The 15,683-nt window shown below is 35.1% G+C and overlaps 1 protein-coding gene across 2 annotated transcripts in view; it reads right to left on the reverse strand.

The window, feature by feature from the left end:
• PLS1 (plastin 1) overlaps positions 1-15,683 on the reverse strand; it is a 117,833-nt gene that overhangs the window by 7,113 nt on the left and 95,037 nt on the right. For both annotated transcript variants that reach the window (XM_082840234.1, XM_082840233.1), the window contains exons 11-14: positions 13,406-13,484; positions 10,190-10,304; positions 3,011-3,144; positions 2,443-2,566 (exon numbers count right to left, since the gene is read on the reverse strand). In XM_082840234.1, the coding sequence (XP_082696360.1) occupies positions 2,443-2,566; positions 3,011-3,144; positions 10,190-10,304; positions 13,406-13,484 (452 nt within the window). The remainder of the gene's footprint in view (positions 1-2,442; positions 2,567-3,010; positions 3,145-10,189; positions 10,305-13,405; positions 13,485-15,683) is intronic.

Here is a 15,683-nt window from a genome sequence, read left to right on the forward strand (position 1 = left end):
CGGGTAAATTTGTCTTTTCTAAAATTTCTGGGTACAACACTGCCTTGATTATGATTAATAGGTTCTTACTAGTACCACTTATCATAGCTTTCAAATATAACACACTGAGTTGGAAAAAACCTCCCCAGCCCAACTATTTTTTAGCATGCACTGCTATATTTCTTATTTATATTCTGTTTAAAGGTTTTATTATCAAGCATATATACATGCTAAGCACTTGTGCAATTTGTTTCTACCACCTCAGTTCTAGTAAAACCAGTCTCAAGTCTGCTTTTCTCTGTGAGCTCTCTCCCTTAAATGGGTTGTGTACTCCCATTTTTCAACTCTCTCTTCTATTCAACTGATCACCAAGCTTGTAATCCTAGTTTTAATGTCTCTTTTCATGCAACTCTTCATTTCCTGAAAATTACCTCAAATTCAATAAGCTTAAAACTGAATTCATTGCCTTTTTAGAAAGCAGCTGCACCTCAGACAGCCCCATTTTTGTTATCAGTTTTCCAGTTACCCAGGCCCCAAACATTCAGTTTTAACTCCTCTCTCTTTCCTGCGCTTCCCTAAGTCAAGAAGCCAAACCCTACCTGTTCTTTTGCAAATGACTATCCATTCTTAAAGTTCCCAGTGCCCATCTGCATCACGTCCCCAGGACCCTTATTACCTCACACCTTGAGTTCTGCCTCAGCGCTTTCCTCGCACTTACACCACTCTCGCTCCAACCGGTCCTGCCCCCTACCTTCAGAACAGTATTCCTATGCTTACGTTACTCCCCTTACCAGTATCCTTTTTAAGGCCAGATTCCTCCACAGTCTTGGCCCAGCCTACATCTTGCACTATGTCCCTTAGGAACAATCCTGTCTAGCCAGACTATTTCTCCTAACCTTCTCAGACTTGCCTTTATTCAAGGTGGACCCCTTCTAGTTTATTACTACCCTCTTGTTCTCCACCAATTCAAATCCTGCCTCCATCTCTGATGCTCAAATAAAGTCCAACTGTCTCCACTAACCATTCAGTTGGAAATGATCAGTTAGATTTTTCCATAATATTAGTTGTATTATTTCTTTGGATTTTAACATTTACCCTGTAGGATTGTTACCTTCTCAGTTATACAAATTTTGTCTTTGAAGTAAATGGCAAACACTCTTGAGAGCCAAAATAATTTCTTACATCTTTTTCTTTACCAAAAATGTTACTTAATAGTTAGAGCTCAATAAATATTTATTAATGTGCTTCTAAATATTTTCTCATTGTATTTACTTTAATGATATACATGCTTGTTATTTTTCACAAATTAATGTTCAAATGTATATAATTTCAGTATAACAATTTTAAAGAGTAACTGTCAATTAGAGAGTTTTATATGTCCCCTTTCCCATTTTACATTTTAAGTTGTGTTTTATATCTAAAATATATAAAGACAAATCATGGACTAAAAATTCTTTTTTTTAAAAAAAATAAGCAACAACAAAAATCTCAATGTCATTAGTTCCTTCCAAGATGGAAAAGAAAGAAACACAGTTGAACTAGGACTCAGGCAACATCTCTGCCAACATCCAGCTGTCCACTTTGGGGCTCAGTTTTTGGTAAAGAACAGAAGATTGAATTTATCAATTTCTGACATTTCTTCTGCTCTACCATGTTGTCAAACATATATAGCAAAGGCAAAGAAGAAAATAAAGATGGTTAGATAACTCTTGCGAGAGCTTAGGGTTTCATCTATTTGCACTCTTATTTCACTAAAAAAATACAAATTGATGGGTAATTTTTCACATATCATAATAAAATCACAAACACAAGGTTCACTGAATGAATGTGTACAAGCAGACATGCTTATTTGTAGCTAATATCAGCTTGCATGCAAAAGCAAAACACAATGGAAATGCATGAGAATTAGTCGGTATGTATGTGCAGACTACATTTTGAGTGCTTTATGAATCATCCACAAATGCTCAGAAGTGAGTGTTAAGTGTCATTATGAAGCCAGATGACAAGATTTTTTTTTTTCCTACCAGTTTTCTCAATTCCCACTTGAATCGGTTTGGCTGGCTCTGTTATGCCTTGGAAATGATGTCAATACAATTCTGAGACTGCTGCTAGGGAGCACAAAACATTATAGGTCCTATATAAGCAATGTCTTTTTATCTTTCTTTTTTCATTTGACAATTGGATTTTTGGCTCAATTTCTTTTTTAAGATTAGATTACTGAAGTCCGATAATATTAACCTGCATTTATACTCAATAGGATAACCAATCAAAAATATAAGAATTCAAACTGAATATTTCTGGTTTACACATGCCAAATAATTAGTATGCCTAAGCTCATCAATTATGTGTTTCTGAGATACAACATTGATGTAATTCTAAACCTAAACCAATGTAATTCCCAATAAGAATTCCTTCTTAAACTTAGTTTCTTACCCCCCCAATTTTTAAATAGCTTTTGATTACCTTGAAGCTGGAAATAAAAGTATTTTTGTTTGCACTTTTAAGAGTCTGATTGACCCATTCAATGATAATTGCATCATTTACTTTTTCACCCTCTCCAAGATCCGATAACACATTCAACGTGTACCTGTAACAGAAGAGATGCATATTTAAGACTGAAAGGGGTAAAATTTGCTCTCACATCATTTATATCAATATTTAGATGAATATTTAAGAAATATTTCAGTTCTAATAAATATTTCTCATTTTAGTCTGGTAAGCTCTAGTACAGAGCTTAGTAATCAGAAGCAAAAACTACTATATGGTACTTTTAAAAATTAAAACAACTCCTTACAAAGCAGTGTTTCAGAGGCATTAATAAAAGTAATTGTGTTTCTAGAGACTGACCCACTTTTAAAACAAAATATAATTTGTAAAAAATTTATTATCAACAATAAATCATTTAAAAATTAATATATTTCACATTGTATGTTTCTTCTGTGTTTGCTATTCTTCAAAAATAGCTAAAGTTTTAGTTCAGTGACTTGTTGAAGGAGACTGACAATGATGTCACAAACAAATCAGCCTTTACCTTCTCATCAGCTGCCACACCAATGCCAGAGTAAGTGTGGAATTCCCTTCATTTAAGTCCTGCCCAGCAATGCCAACCAAGGAGAATTTGGCCTTATTCTTCCCAAGTTCCACTGCATAGTTACAGTTTTCGATCTGTAAATAATAGTAAAAGTTTTGGTATAAAACAGATTTTTTAATATATTTCTTAAATATGCCAGCCTAGTTCAGTCATCTGAAAAATAATTATGATGACACTGAAAATTTGTATGACAGAATTTCATCTCCTAATAACCAGTGAAATTAAGGAAATAACTATTCCCATTTTATAGTTGAACATATCAAAGCACTGAGGGGTTAAGCTAGATAGAGAAACAACTGGCTAAAAAGTTTAAAGATCCTCTCTTACTCTAAAAAGTCTTGACTGTCCAAGATTACACAGCTGATTAGTGGCAAATCTGAGACTAAAAACCCAGTTTTCTGCATTCCATCAATAGAGGTAATCAATGTTGTTTTGTCTACATTTAAAATTAAGGAATAGAGAAACTGTTTCATTAAGAATCTAACTTCATCTCCAATATTCTAGATCTCACTCATCCTTTAAAATTAAGCTTTTAGCCAATTTTCTTCATCAAAGGATTAAGCTTAACTGTATCATCTGCATGCCTTGATGAACTGCCAATCATGGTTATTTTATAATGCTTATGTACCATCTTCTACTTATATTTAGCATTTTATGAACTTTCTTTTGCCAACCATACATAAGCTCCTTTTAAAGGGCAAAAACTATAAAGTGTACAAATCTGTATCATACTCTCCCCACCCCTAGCCCAGGACTCAGCACGGTGCCCTGTCTACAGTAAGAATCTGATGAATGAACACGAAGTAAATTATCTACCTAACTACTTTCCAGTGGTATAAGTACAATTAAAAATTTTTTGTCTATCCTGGGCTCTACAGAAATTTATCATGCCCAGTCATCTAGTACTATACTTCTTACCTCAGAACATATATATATAAATGTGTGTATGTACATATATATACACACATACATATATATATTTACCTTTCCCTCAGTGAAATTGTAAGATCTCATAACATCACCAGTAATAAAAGGTGATTAAGTATTTTTTTAGAATAAACATTTAGTTAAGAAAAACAGTATAACTGGTTTCTCCTGATTTTCTTTCCCAAGTTAGTTAAGGCCTCATTAAAAAACAAGTAAACCTGAGATACAAAGATACACTTCTTTCTAAGAAGAAGAAAATATTTCCAGGAAAGGTGAGAAAAGGACCCCACAATAACAGAATTTGTACAAATTAATGGATACTGTACTTGCAAAAAGAGAATCCAAATTCCCAGAGGTCAGCCTGTTACAAATAAAAATGCCAGAAGATACTCTGAACCTGCTGTAATATCTGCCTGGTTCCCTTAATAAGTTAAATCAAATCTTTGATATGTATTCATTTTTTTACATGCATGGGGATAATATTCCAAAATTCTCTTTCCTACTAGTCATTTAATATTATAGATTTAGTCTTCCAAATAGAAATATGCACATAATTTAAAAAATGAATTCCTAATTTATGGAAAATAGCAGAGCCCTGATTATGTAATAGTGTGAACAGGAGAGATAAAAACCAGCATATTTTCCACTGCCACTCACTTTAACAGGACAATTTTCTAGCAAATTGTAATAACCACTCATGTAAAATGTGTTTCAATGAAGGGCCATCTGTTTTATGGTTAGTGTGACCAAAGTTCCTGAGGGGAATGACTGTGAGAAAGGAGCTCAGGGTTAATAGTCGAGAGGGCTGAGATGATGTGACCAGCAATGAAAGAGAAACTGGAAATGGATGCTAGTGTTAAGGGAAAAGATACGTTCTACTTTTTGGCAACATTTGATTTCAAGTTTGGCAAAATACTTCTAAGATCTGGAGAGGTACCAAACTAGAGAAAGAGTAAGAAATTAGGTTCCTAGAGGTAACCATATTTATGGTAGTACTTAACACTCTAAAAAGGGATCTGCTCCCTGAGGATGTAAATACAGAAAGTTAAGAGCATTAGGCCAAGAACTGAGCCTTGGAAATTCCTAGAGTTGTCGGGCTAAAAGTTTAAGACCCTGTGAAAGGTAAGAATGAATACAAAGCACGAAAAAATTGCAGAATATAGTCTCATAGAATTAATGGAAGAGATGATTACCAAGCACTTCAAAAGTGAGGCTTAGATCATTTGGAAAATGAGAAAAATTACATAATGGGATGCAGAGTTCCAAGAGAAAAGAAATGCTGAAGACATAATGAAGAAAGACTATTCAAGTGGTGCAGCTTTGTGAACTTTACAAATGAAGCAAGTGACATCCGCTGATGAATGCCCGAAGTCCATAAAATAATTCCCTGGATACCATTTCATGAAAGTACTGCTTCTTTAATTTTAAAACATCTTGAACTTATTTCAGGCCTTGTGTTTCATTCTATAAATAGCTAGTATTTGCTGAAAGGAAGCATTCTACATATGATTGAGACATCTTATAATTAACGAAAAATTCCAGATATAATGAATGAGTGGTTCAGTTTTGTTTTCCTGTTACATGTAAATTGATACAGCCACTATGGAGAACAGTATGGAGGTTCCTCAAAAAACTAAAAATAGGGGCTTCCCTGGTGATGCAGTGGTTGAGAATCTGCCTGCTAATGCAGGGAACACAAGTTCGAGCCCTGGTCTGGGAGGATCCCACATGCCGCGGAGCAACTAGGCCCATGAGCCACAACTACTGAGCCTGCGCGTCTGGAGCCTGTGCTCCGCAACAGGAGAGGCCGCGATAGTGAGAGGTCCGCACACTGCGATGAAGAGCGGCCCCTGCTTGCCGCAACTAGAGAAAGCCCTCTTACAGAAACGAAGACCCAACACAGCCCTAAATTAATTAATTAATTAATTAATTAAAAAAAAAAACTAAAAATAGAAATACCATACGATCCAGCAGTCCCACTACTGGGAATATACCCTGAGAAAACTATAATTCAAAAAGAGCCATACAGGACTTCCCTGGTGGCGCAGAGGTTGAGAGTCTGCCTGCCGATGCAGGGGACACGGGCTCGTGCCCTGCCGCGGAGCGGCTGGGCCCGTGAGCCATGGCCGCTGAGCCTGCGCGTCAGGAGCCTGTGCTCCGCAATAGGAGAGGCCAGAACAGTGAGAGGCCCGCGTAACGCAAAAAAAAAAAAAAAAAGTGTCATACACAGGGAGATCAGCTCAGTGCTTTGTGACCACCTAGAGGGGTGGGATAGGGAGGGTGGGAGGGAGACGCAAGAGGGAGGAGATATGGGGATATAGGTATATGTATAGCTGATTAACTTTGTTATAGAGCAGAAACTAACACACCACTGTAAAGCAGTTATACTCCAATAAAGACGTTAAAAAAAAAAAAAAACCTATGTGAAATTAGCTAACGAAATTTCCTGAATTCTACTCCCCTGAGAATTATGGGCATATCAAATAAAATATTAAACGTAGACAGTCCAACCACTAGAAATACTGAAAAATATGAATATATATATAAATCTCTTGTAATAATACTAGCCACTTAATTACTTTTAATATTATGATGCCTTTCTTTTTTGTCATTCTTTCAAGAAAACAGGGCTTTTAAAAAAATCTCGAAGCCTATAAATACATACATATTCTAGGGATCTGGAGGATCCCTAGATCCCTTTGTATGAAGTCCTTTTGGAATGCGTGTGTATGCGCATGCGTGTGTGCATGTGTGTGCATGTGTGTTTTAAACAAATTAGATTCATATGTATATATGCAATTTTGTATCCTCATTTCCATGTCACTATTACTAAAACACTAAAAACGCTATTTTTTAACTTATACATTTTACTTCATTTTATGGGTGTATCCCAATTTATTACCCCTTTGTTGAACAACTAAGTTGTTTTCTTTTTTTTTGTTCTGTAAACATTGCTATGATGAGCATTTTGGCACACAACTTCTTGTCTGACTTTCTGATTATTTCATCAGGATAGATAATAAGTGAAATTATTAAGTCAAAGGACTTTTTGAAGATTATTGATATGTATTACTAAACTGTTCTAGAAAGGTTACACGAATGAACACTCCCTCTAACACTGAATGCAGTGCAATCCAATTGTTTCTTATTTTAAATTGCATTTCTCTATTGTGGGTGAAAAGTTTTTCATGCGTATATTATCCATCATTATTTCTTTTTCTGTGATTTTTTCACTCATATTGTTCACTCTCCCATTTTGCTATTACAATTTTAGTAATAGTAATCGAGCTTTAGTAATTGACTCATGAACTATTTATACATTAAGGATATTAACCATTTGTCATTTTGTTGCAAATGTTTCCAAGTTTGTTTTTATTTGCTTTTTAATTTTGTTTATGGTGTTTATTTTTGCATACAGAAGTTTTAAATTTATATGTATCTACTGTATCAATTTTTTCCTTTGTAATTTATCACTCTAAGAGTAGATTATCACTCACTTCTATTTTCTTAAAGTTTTATTAAACATTTACCCCTTTACTTTCATTCCATTGGAATTTATTTTGGTGGATGACACATGGTGAAAATTGCTTTTTTCCCTAACAAAATAGTTAACCAGTTGTTCTGATATCATGTTTTGGACGATCCTTTCTTTTCCTACTGAATTTAGTAAGCACCTTGTCATATATTAAGTTCTTATATTCTAGGATAGGTTTCTAGGCTACTCTATTTCATTCTATTCTTATATACCTATTAAACTATTTCAATTACTTCAGCTTTATAAGTTTTTTATATTTTCTCACAGCTCCTCCCTCAATATTCTTGGAAAATGTTCTTGATGATTTAGGCCTATTTCTTCTTCCAATGGAACTTTAGAATCACTTTATAAATCCCATCCCTCAACACACACAAACATACATACACACACACACACACACACACACACACACACACGCCCACATATACATAAGAGGAGACTTCTAATTCTAACTGGAATTATTTTCCATCTGTAAGTTGATTTGCAAGAATTTTATGATATTTAGTCTTTCTATCCGGGAATATGGTTATATTTCCATTTATTCCACTAGAGATAGTTATTAAGTCATATGACTGCAGGTTGATTTCATAGTAGCCATATTGATAAGTTATAACAATTTGAGCCCATTAATTTGTATTTTATATTTAAATTATACACATCATTTATTTTATTTTATTATTATTATTTTTTTTGGCTGTGCTACACAGCTTACAGGATCTCAGTACCCCAACCAGGGACTGAATCCAGGCCACGGCAGTGAAAACCCAGAATCCTAACCACTGTGCCACCAGGGAACTCCCATATACACATCATTTTAAATGAAAGGATAAAGTTAAATGAAAGATTCCATATATGTGCATTAGCATACAGTATTTGTTTTCCTTCTTCTGACTTACTTCACTCTGTATGACAGACTCTAGGTCCATCCACCTAATTACAAATAACTCAATTTTGTTCCTTTTTATGGCTGAGTAATATTCCATTGTATATATGTACCGCATCTTCTTTATCCATTCATCTGTCGATGGACACTTAGGTTGCTTCCATGTCCTGGCTATTATAAATAGAGCTACAATGAACACTGTGGTACATGTGTCTTTTTGAATTATGGTTTTCTCAGGGTATATGCCCAGTAGTGGGATTGCTGGGTCATATGATAGTTCTATTTTTAGTTTTATAAGGAACCTCCATACTGTTCTCCATAGTGGCTGTATCAATTTACACTCCCACCAACAGTGCAGAAGGGTTCCCTTTTCTCCATATCCTCTCCAGTTAGTACTGATGAACCTAGTGGCAGGGCAGGAATAAAGACGCAGACGGAGAGAAAGGACTCGAGGACACAGTGGGGGAAGGGTAAGCTGCGATGAAGTGAGAGAGTGGCATGGACATATATACACTCCCAAATGTAAAATAGATAGCTGGTGGGAAGCAGCCGCATAGCACAGGGAGATCAGCTCGGTGCTTTGTGATGACCTAGAGGGGTGGGATAGAGAGAGTGGGAGAGAGGCTCAAGCAGGAGAGGATATGGGGATATATGTGTACATATAGCTGACTGACTTTGTTGTACAGCAGAAACTAACACAACATTGTAAATCAATTATACTCCAATAAAGATATTTTAAAATAAATAATCTACTTCTTAAAAAAAGTTAAATGAAAGTATAACAATTTTAAAGTCCTACATACTTTTACTTTATAAAGCAAATGAACCTGATATAGAAGGTAGAAAGGAAAAGTTGACTATTAAACCGGCAATTCAACAGAACAAGCAGGTACACCAAGGACACCACAGATCCCTTATATGAGGAAGGAGAATATTGGAGACAAGCACTTCCTTTACCATTCATCTGCCAGCTATTCTCCCACCAACTGTAATCAAGTCACTCTCCTGCTCAAAAACGTTTCACGGCTTCCCAGTGCTTGCAGTTTAAAACCCAAACTCTTTAATCTGACGTTCAAGGCTCTCAACATCTGGCTTCAATTCAAATTTTTGGCATTCACACTCACTTCTTACCTATCAGAAACCTCTGCTATAGCCAAACTATTCTTCTTAATCGTCAGCCCCTTCTCCAGTCTCCTTCTGCCAAAATTCTATCCATTTCTCAGAGTATAACTCAAAACTACCTCCTGCATGAAGCCTCTGATAAGTGCAGCCTGTGGCTTTTTCTTTCTTAAAACTGATAATATTCACTTTTGCATAAACTGTGCTGTAATGTAGTTATTTGCACACATATCTAATTTCTTTAGGGTTTCCTAAGGACCAACTTCATGCCTTTTACTATCTTATATCCTGGCATTGCACTGTACAGGTCATAGTTAATCGATAAATATTTGTTGAAAAATATTAACAAATAACCAGTAAAGATCGTCAAGTCCTGGTGATTATAAAATAGGAATTCATTTATGATACATCTCCAAGAACATTAAGTATTACAACTTGCTAAAGATAAAAACAGTTAGATTAAGTATCTGACTTGGGGGGACTGCCTTCATCTTTCCAAACATTAAAGCTCACTTGTAAAAAGTCTATTAAGCTTAACACATTTTGGGTTGAATCTGTGGGGACAGACCACACTTTACTAAGCTTTATAAAACTCTAAATCCTCTGTTTTCTATCTGAACAATAAGAAAATATCCATGGTCATTATTTCATTCACCTTCTTCATGTTCCCTCCAAGAGCAGGATACGGAGGTTTGTTGACATGGCTCCAATCGACTGGCACGCGGATCATTTCGTAGAGCTGAAAGATGACTAAAGCATCTGCGAGGTCACTAAGACAGGAGGAAAAGAAAATGAAGGAGAAGGAAATGTTGGTACTACCTGATTCTATTAAGCACACTGGAGATGGGCTTATATCTATAAAAATACAACAGGGTCATTTAATGCTCAGAGAATGGCAGGCAGAACAGATCATTTGACCCAAAAATTCTAATCTAGGAATCTGTCCAAATTTTTTTTCATAAATGTTTACAAAGATATATGTACAAGGATATTCACTCCCAGAGTATTTATTAATTTGCAAACAATCTAAAGGCCTGGCAGTAGGGGCTGTTGAATAAAGTATCCATACCATGGACTCCTGGGTCACCATAAGACACAATAAGGTAGATCTCTAGGTACTAACATGAAAAGCTTTACACAACATATTACGTTTAAAAAAGAGGCAGAACACTGCGTACAGTTTATTATCTATTAAAAATATTTTCAAAATTAGTAGTATTTAAATACCTCTGTGTGATATGGACTGTTAATAGCAATTACCTCTGGTCAGGAAAAAAAGGAATATGGGAGGAGTAAAAAGGGATTATCATATTTTATTTTGTTCTACTTAACGTACATACTTCCTGAAGCTTGTGCAGTGAGAATGAGTTCATCTATTACTTATGCAGTATGGTTTTTAAAACTTTAAAAAATAATTATATAAAAATCACAATAGCTACTCAGTAGGAAGCTGTTCATGTTAAATAGCGAGCATTAAGAGGAAGGAATTTATGAGCAAGTAGGAGTTATTGAAGTAAAAATACTACTACTCTGTATTCAGAAAAACACATTCTTCCGAGGTGCGCAGAGTATGTCTATTGAGTCTGTTTTCAATTCTGTATGCTAAGGACATAATGCAACAGTGATTGATTTTCTGTAATTGCTAGCTCTGTGATTAATTACCTGACTTTTCTCCCTCAACAACTTGTTCATTGAGTTATGTTTTGCTAAGGTTCATATTGAAGTTACTTTGCATCTCTGAGCACACACCATATGGCCGTGAAGGGGGCTGGGCCCTGTGCTGAGTGAAGGAGGGAGAAAGTCCTCCTTTGATGAAGGTAATCAAGAGCTAAGTTATCTATCAGCACATGGAGAACTTTGTATGAAAAATAAATCACTGAAGTCGTTGTATAGGTTCTGAAATCTCACCTATTTCATGATTTTTTTTCTTTTTTACTCTAAAGGAATTCATTCTTATTTCTATGTAGTATGGTTTATTACTCATGTCTTGCAAATAGGGAAGCTGATGCCCAGAGAGTTAAAATGATTTCCAGAGAATTTAAGATGTGTTCCAGAACCAACTTGTCATAGAAAAATTCTAGGACTAGTAGTTCTTAAAATATATTTAATAACCTGTTGAGAGGAGAGACTTTTCAGTTAAAATCAATCTAAATTTTTATTTTGCTTTGGTCTGGGTTTGGTGTAAGTAGGTGGGGAGCTAAAATCACTTAGAGGTGGGTTTAGAAATATGAGCCAGACACAAATTCATGGACACACAGCTCTGGTGCCAACTAGACCTCTGGTTATTGTTTTTCTATATCCCGATGGTTCTTTTTAAGGTTATGTTATTTTTGAGAATTTTCTGAATTCCCTTTCCCCCTCCAAAAATTACATATACCCAGAAGCCCTGTGCTAAGCAGTTCAGGATCTAAATAACTAAAAATAATCTTTAGCTAAAAATATTTGGTCAATTCTTCTCCACTGTCAACCACAGAGAACTCTAGTGTTCCTGACATTTATGAAGTTACCATGAAGTTTCAACAAAGCCTAATGCCCCAGTTTTAAATTTATTTCTTAATTTAAAAAGAAAATACACGCTCATTGTAAAAAAAAAAAAAAAAACCCATATTTAAGTTACTAAGTTTGAAAATAAAAGTGTCCTTACTACCCTACCCTCCTCTCTAGGTTGCATACAGTTTGGTATTCATCCCCCCAGATTTTTAAAAAATTCATATACACATATGTATATACTCAATTTTTAAATAATAATATCACGGTAGTCCTATTATTAGTTTCTCTCAATTATATATTATAGACATTCTTTCAAATGAGTCCATAAAGATCTAACCCCTTTTTACCTTCAGCATTTGAGTCCTTTACTGCCCTGCTACTATAACAGCAGTTTCAGTCTAAATATGTATATCTCGTCATCTAGCTAGGATTTACACACTCCTATTAAAGACTTTATTCAATTAAGTCTGTCACATCAACGCTAGTTACCAGAATCAGGCAATACCGGTTTTAAAGACTATTTTGAATATACACCAAGAAATAACTGCACCATAAATCTCAGTTACCCAGTGAACGTGGTCTTTTGTGGCATTAATCTTCAGTTCATATTTTAAATAATAATGAGTTTCCTTGGTGTGTAAATTATTAATAGGTTTAGTTAATTAGACCTTTTTCCTAAAAAATATACAATTAGCTGAAGTTGAGTTCTTTTGCATTTTTAAGGCATGCTGGTAGATCTTATTATAAAGAGAGAAGGAAGGTTTCCTCTCATCTACACCTAGAAAGACACATTGTTAGCACTACCAGAGAGCCCAGGAAATGATTCAATAAAAAATATTTTCTTAGTCCAACCAATGTTAATAACGTGTCGTCATTTTTAAACAAGAAAGAACAAAATAAACAAGTACTCAGGGAAACCAAGTTATTTCTACAAATTAGAAAAAATATACTGAACAAATTACGGGACAGTTGAAGTTTTGGGCAAAAATAAATAGAAAGCATGTGAATTATAATGAAAAATACTGATAAAATGGTAAGAGCAATTTATAAAATATTACTGTTCTTCTAATCTGTTAAAGTTGAAATAATTTATTATTTCCCTGATTAGTAATTATTAAAAAGCAAGATGAACTGATTATCTTTACTAAATTGGTTATTTATATCATCACAAATTATAACTAATATTATCATAATCTTATCTTTTCAAATAATACTTTTCTTTTAAAATCTAGTGTATTGCCAATCCCCAGCATTCTGAAACTCTAAATGTTGGCTAAAATTCTTGAGATTTTTAGAAAATGTTCTCATGTAAACATACCTACAATTTGAAACTAGAAAAGTTGGACCCTGGCCATAAAGCTGCATCACATAAAATATTTACCTGTACAAATGATTAATGTATGGGTTGACTCCCAAGGAATTCATCCAGTTCCGAAATGTCCTCTCTTCCTTGCTTTCTCCTAGAGTAGACACAAGTTCACACTGATGATTCAGGACAAAAGAAATCAAGAACTATATTTTAAACCATTCTGGCAGGTACAAACTGGCCATACATACTTTGCCATGGTTCCTACGATACTACAATCTTTTTAGGGAGAAAAAATCTCTTACTGCCAAAGTCCTTGTTTTCCCTGTCTAGAAAGCCTCCATTTGCTTTCTAAATGTCTCCATCTAGAATCTCTTACTTGATGTCTGTGAATTACTGAGCCATGGGTTTCTCTGTTCAGAAAAGTAACAGATAAACTTATGTGGTCCTATCTGTAGTTAATGATTACATGCAAAAGGGATTGGCTAAAAATTAATAAAGCAGCCTTTCAGGGTAGCATTAGCACATTAAACAAAAATAGAAAAGCTGTACCTTCCCCAATGCAGTATCTCTAAATTTGTACAGATTATGGTTTTACACAGGAAAAGTGTCTGAGCACACAAACCTGCATTTTAATCAAACAGCAATGAAGGGGAGAGGTAATATGAAAATAAGCAACGAGGGGCTATAACTATTTTACAGGCTTCCTGAGTTATTTTAGATTGTCCCTACTGAAAATATATAAGGGACACAGCCCCCATTCAGAGTGCGAAGACAAAGACACATTTCATCATGGTAAGTCACTAGACCTCAAAGATCACCTCAAGAACAAACTCCTGCAGGCACTATTATTGAACCTGTGATTACCTACGCTCCCTGAGCAGTCCCTTCACAGCAGTGCTTACCCCATCCATAAGGGAAATGTGGACTCTGGTGTGCCACAAAGTGGGCAGAGAGAGATGGGGGCTCTTTTTGCCACGTCTGCTTTCTGGTCATCCCCTGGATTGCAGATTGTCCTAAGTGGCCATCTATAAATATTACTGTTTGTTTTTCAGCCAAGTTAGGAGACAATGGAATGGCCTTGCCTACACCTCATCACCAGACTCTTGAAAATTTGAAACATTTACACTTCTCACCCCTTCTAAGCCATGGGCAAGTCCAGATCACCATCTGGACTTTGGCTCACGTGGGATCCCCAGGACAATTTGGCACATTTAACCACCTGAGTTCCAGGGGCCCAGTCCCTATGCAGTCATCCCTGCAGTCATCTTCAGACTGAGTGCCACACACAGTGTATACCTGCACACTCAGAACAGAAATCCAAACCTTGTAAAATCTAAAAGATTCTGTTTTTTTGTGCCGACTGGTCAGGAAATAATCTGCCCCCTGTATTTTCATGTGGTTTTCAATACCATTACCTAAAGGCTTTCCCAGAATCTGCTTTAATTCTTGCTCTATTCAATTACATAGCCATATAATTTCTTGCTTAAATTTTGTTCCCTCTGGTCTGTAAAAGGTAACTGATCAGTCTGTTGTATCTGCCACTGCCATTTTATAATATGTAACTGATATGAGAACCTTTTTAAAAAGAACCAAGTTAAACTAAATACTCCTAGAACCCACGCTTGCCTTGTTTTAGGAGTTATTAAATAGGTTCAAATTAACTATCTGAACTTTCCTGGAAGTGACATAAATATAACCATACTATGATCAACAGCTTGATGCATGTGACTTGGGTTCACCTTTTAGGTGTTTCTCTATTACATTCTATTATTTTGCTATGTATATAAATTTTTTTCTGGTAATTAGAGAATTTTTACATTATTTCCATCTAGGAAAATCCAAATTATGTTTTAAGATTACAAACATCTATAGTGTATAACAATCATTTAATTTTTACTTAAAGTAATATGCAATTTCTGCTGAACCTGATGATAAAAGACATTAAAGTTGTATTTTGACTGAGTTCTGAAACTATTACAAACTTCAGTGTTTCCTGTTTCTTCCTACTGTTCTAAACTAATTATATCATTATTTTAATTTTTGATACCTGGAAAGTAAAACAGATTTTACAAGTGAGCATTTGTTTATCTAATACCATTTCAAATTGTCTTGGTAAATAAATGCTAAAAGCCAGAAGCACTATGCATTTGTGCAAGAGCCATGGTAAAGCATTACAAAAACATATGTATTCCGGACTGGAAATGTTGTCTGGATTTCAGACAACTGAAGCCATCTTAGAAGTAAAATCTTTTATTGCTGACATAAAAGAGAGAAAGAACTATAAAACATTCTTTTCATGTTCAGGGCCAAACTGACACTGCAATTGATAAAAGTTTCAGAGAAAATAACA

This window comes from Leucopleurus acutus (assembly GCF_964270905.1).
Source record: "Leucopleurus acutus genome assembly, chromosome: 5".
NCBI classification, from domain to species: Eukaryota; Metazoa; Chordata; class Mammalia; order Artiodactyla; family Delphinidae; genus Leucopleurus; species Leucopleurus acutus.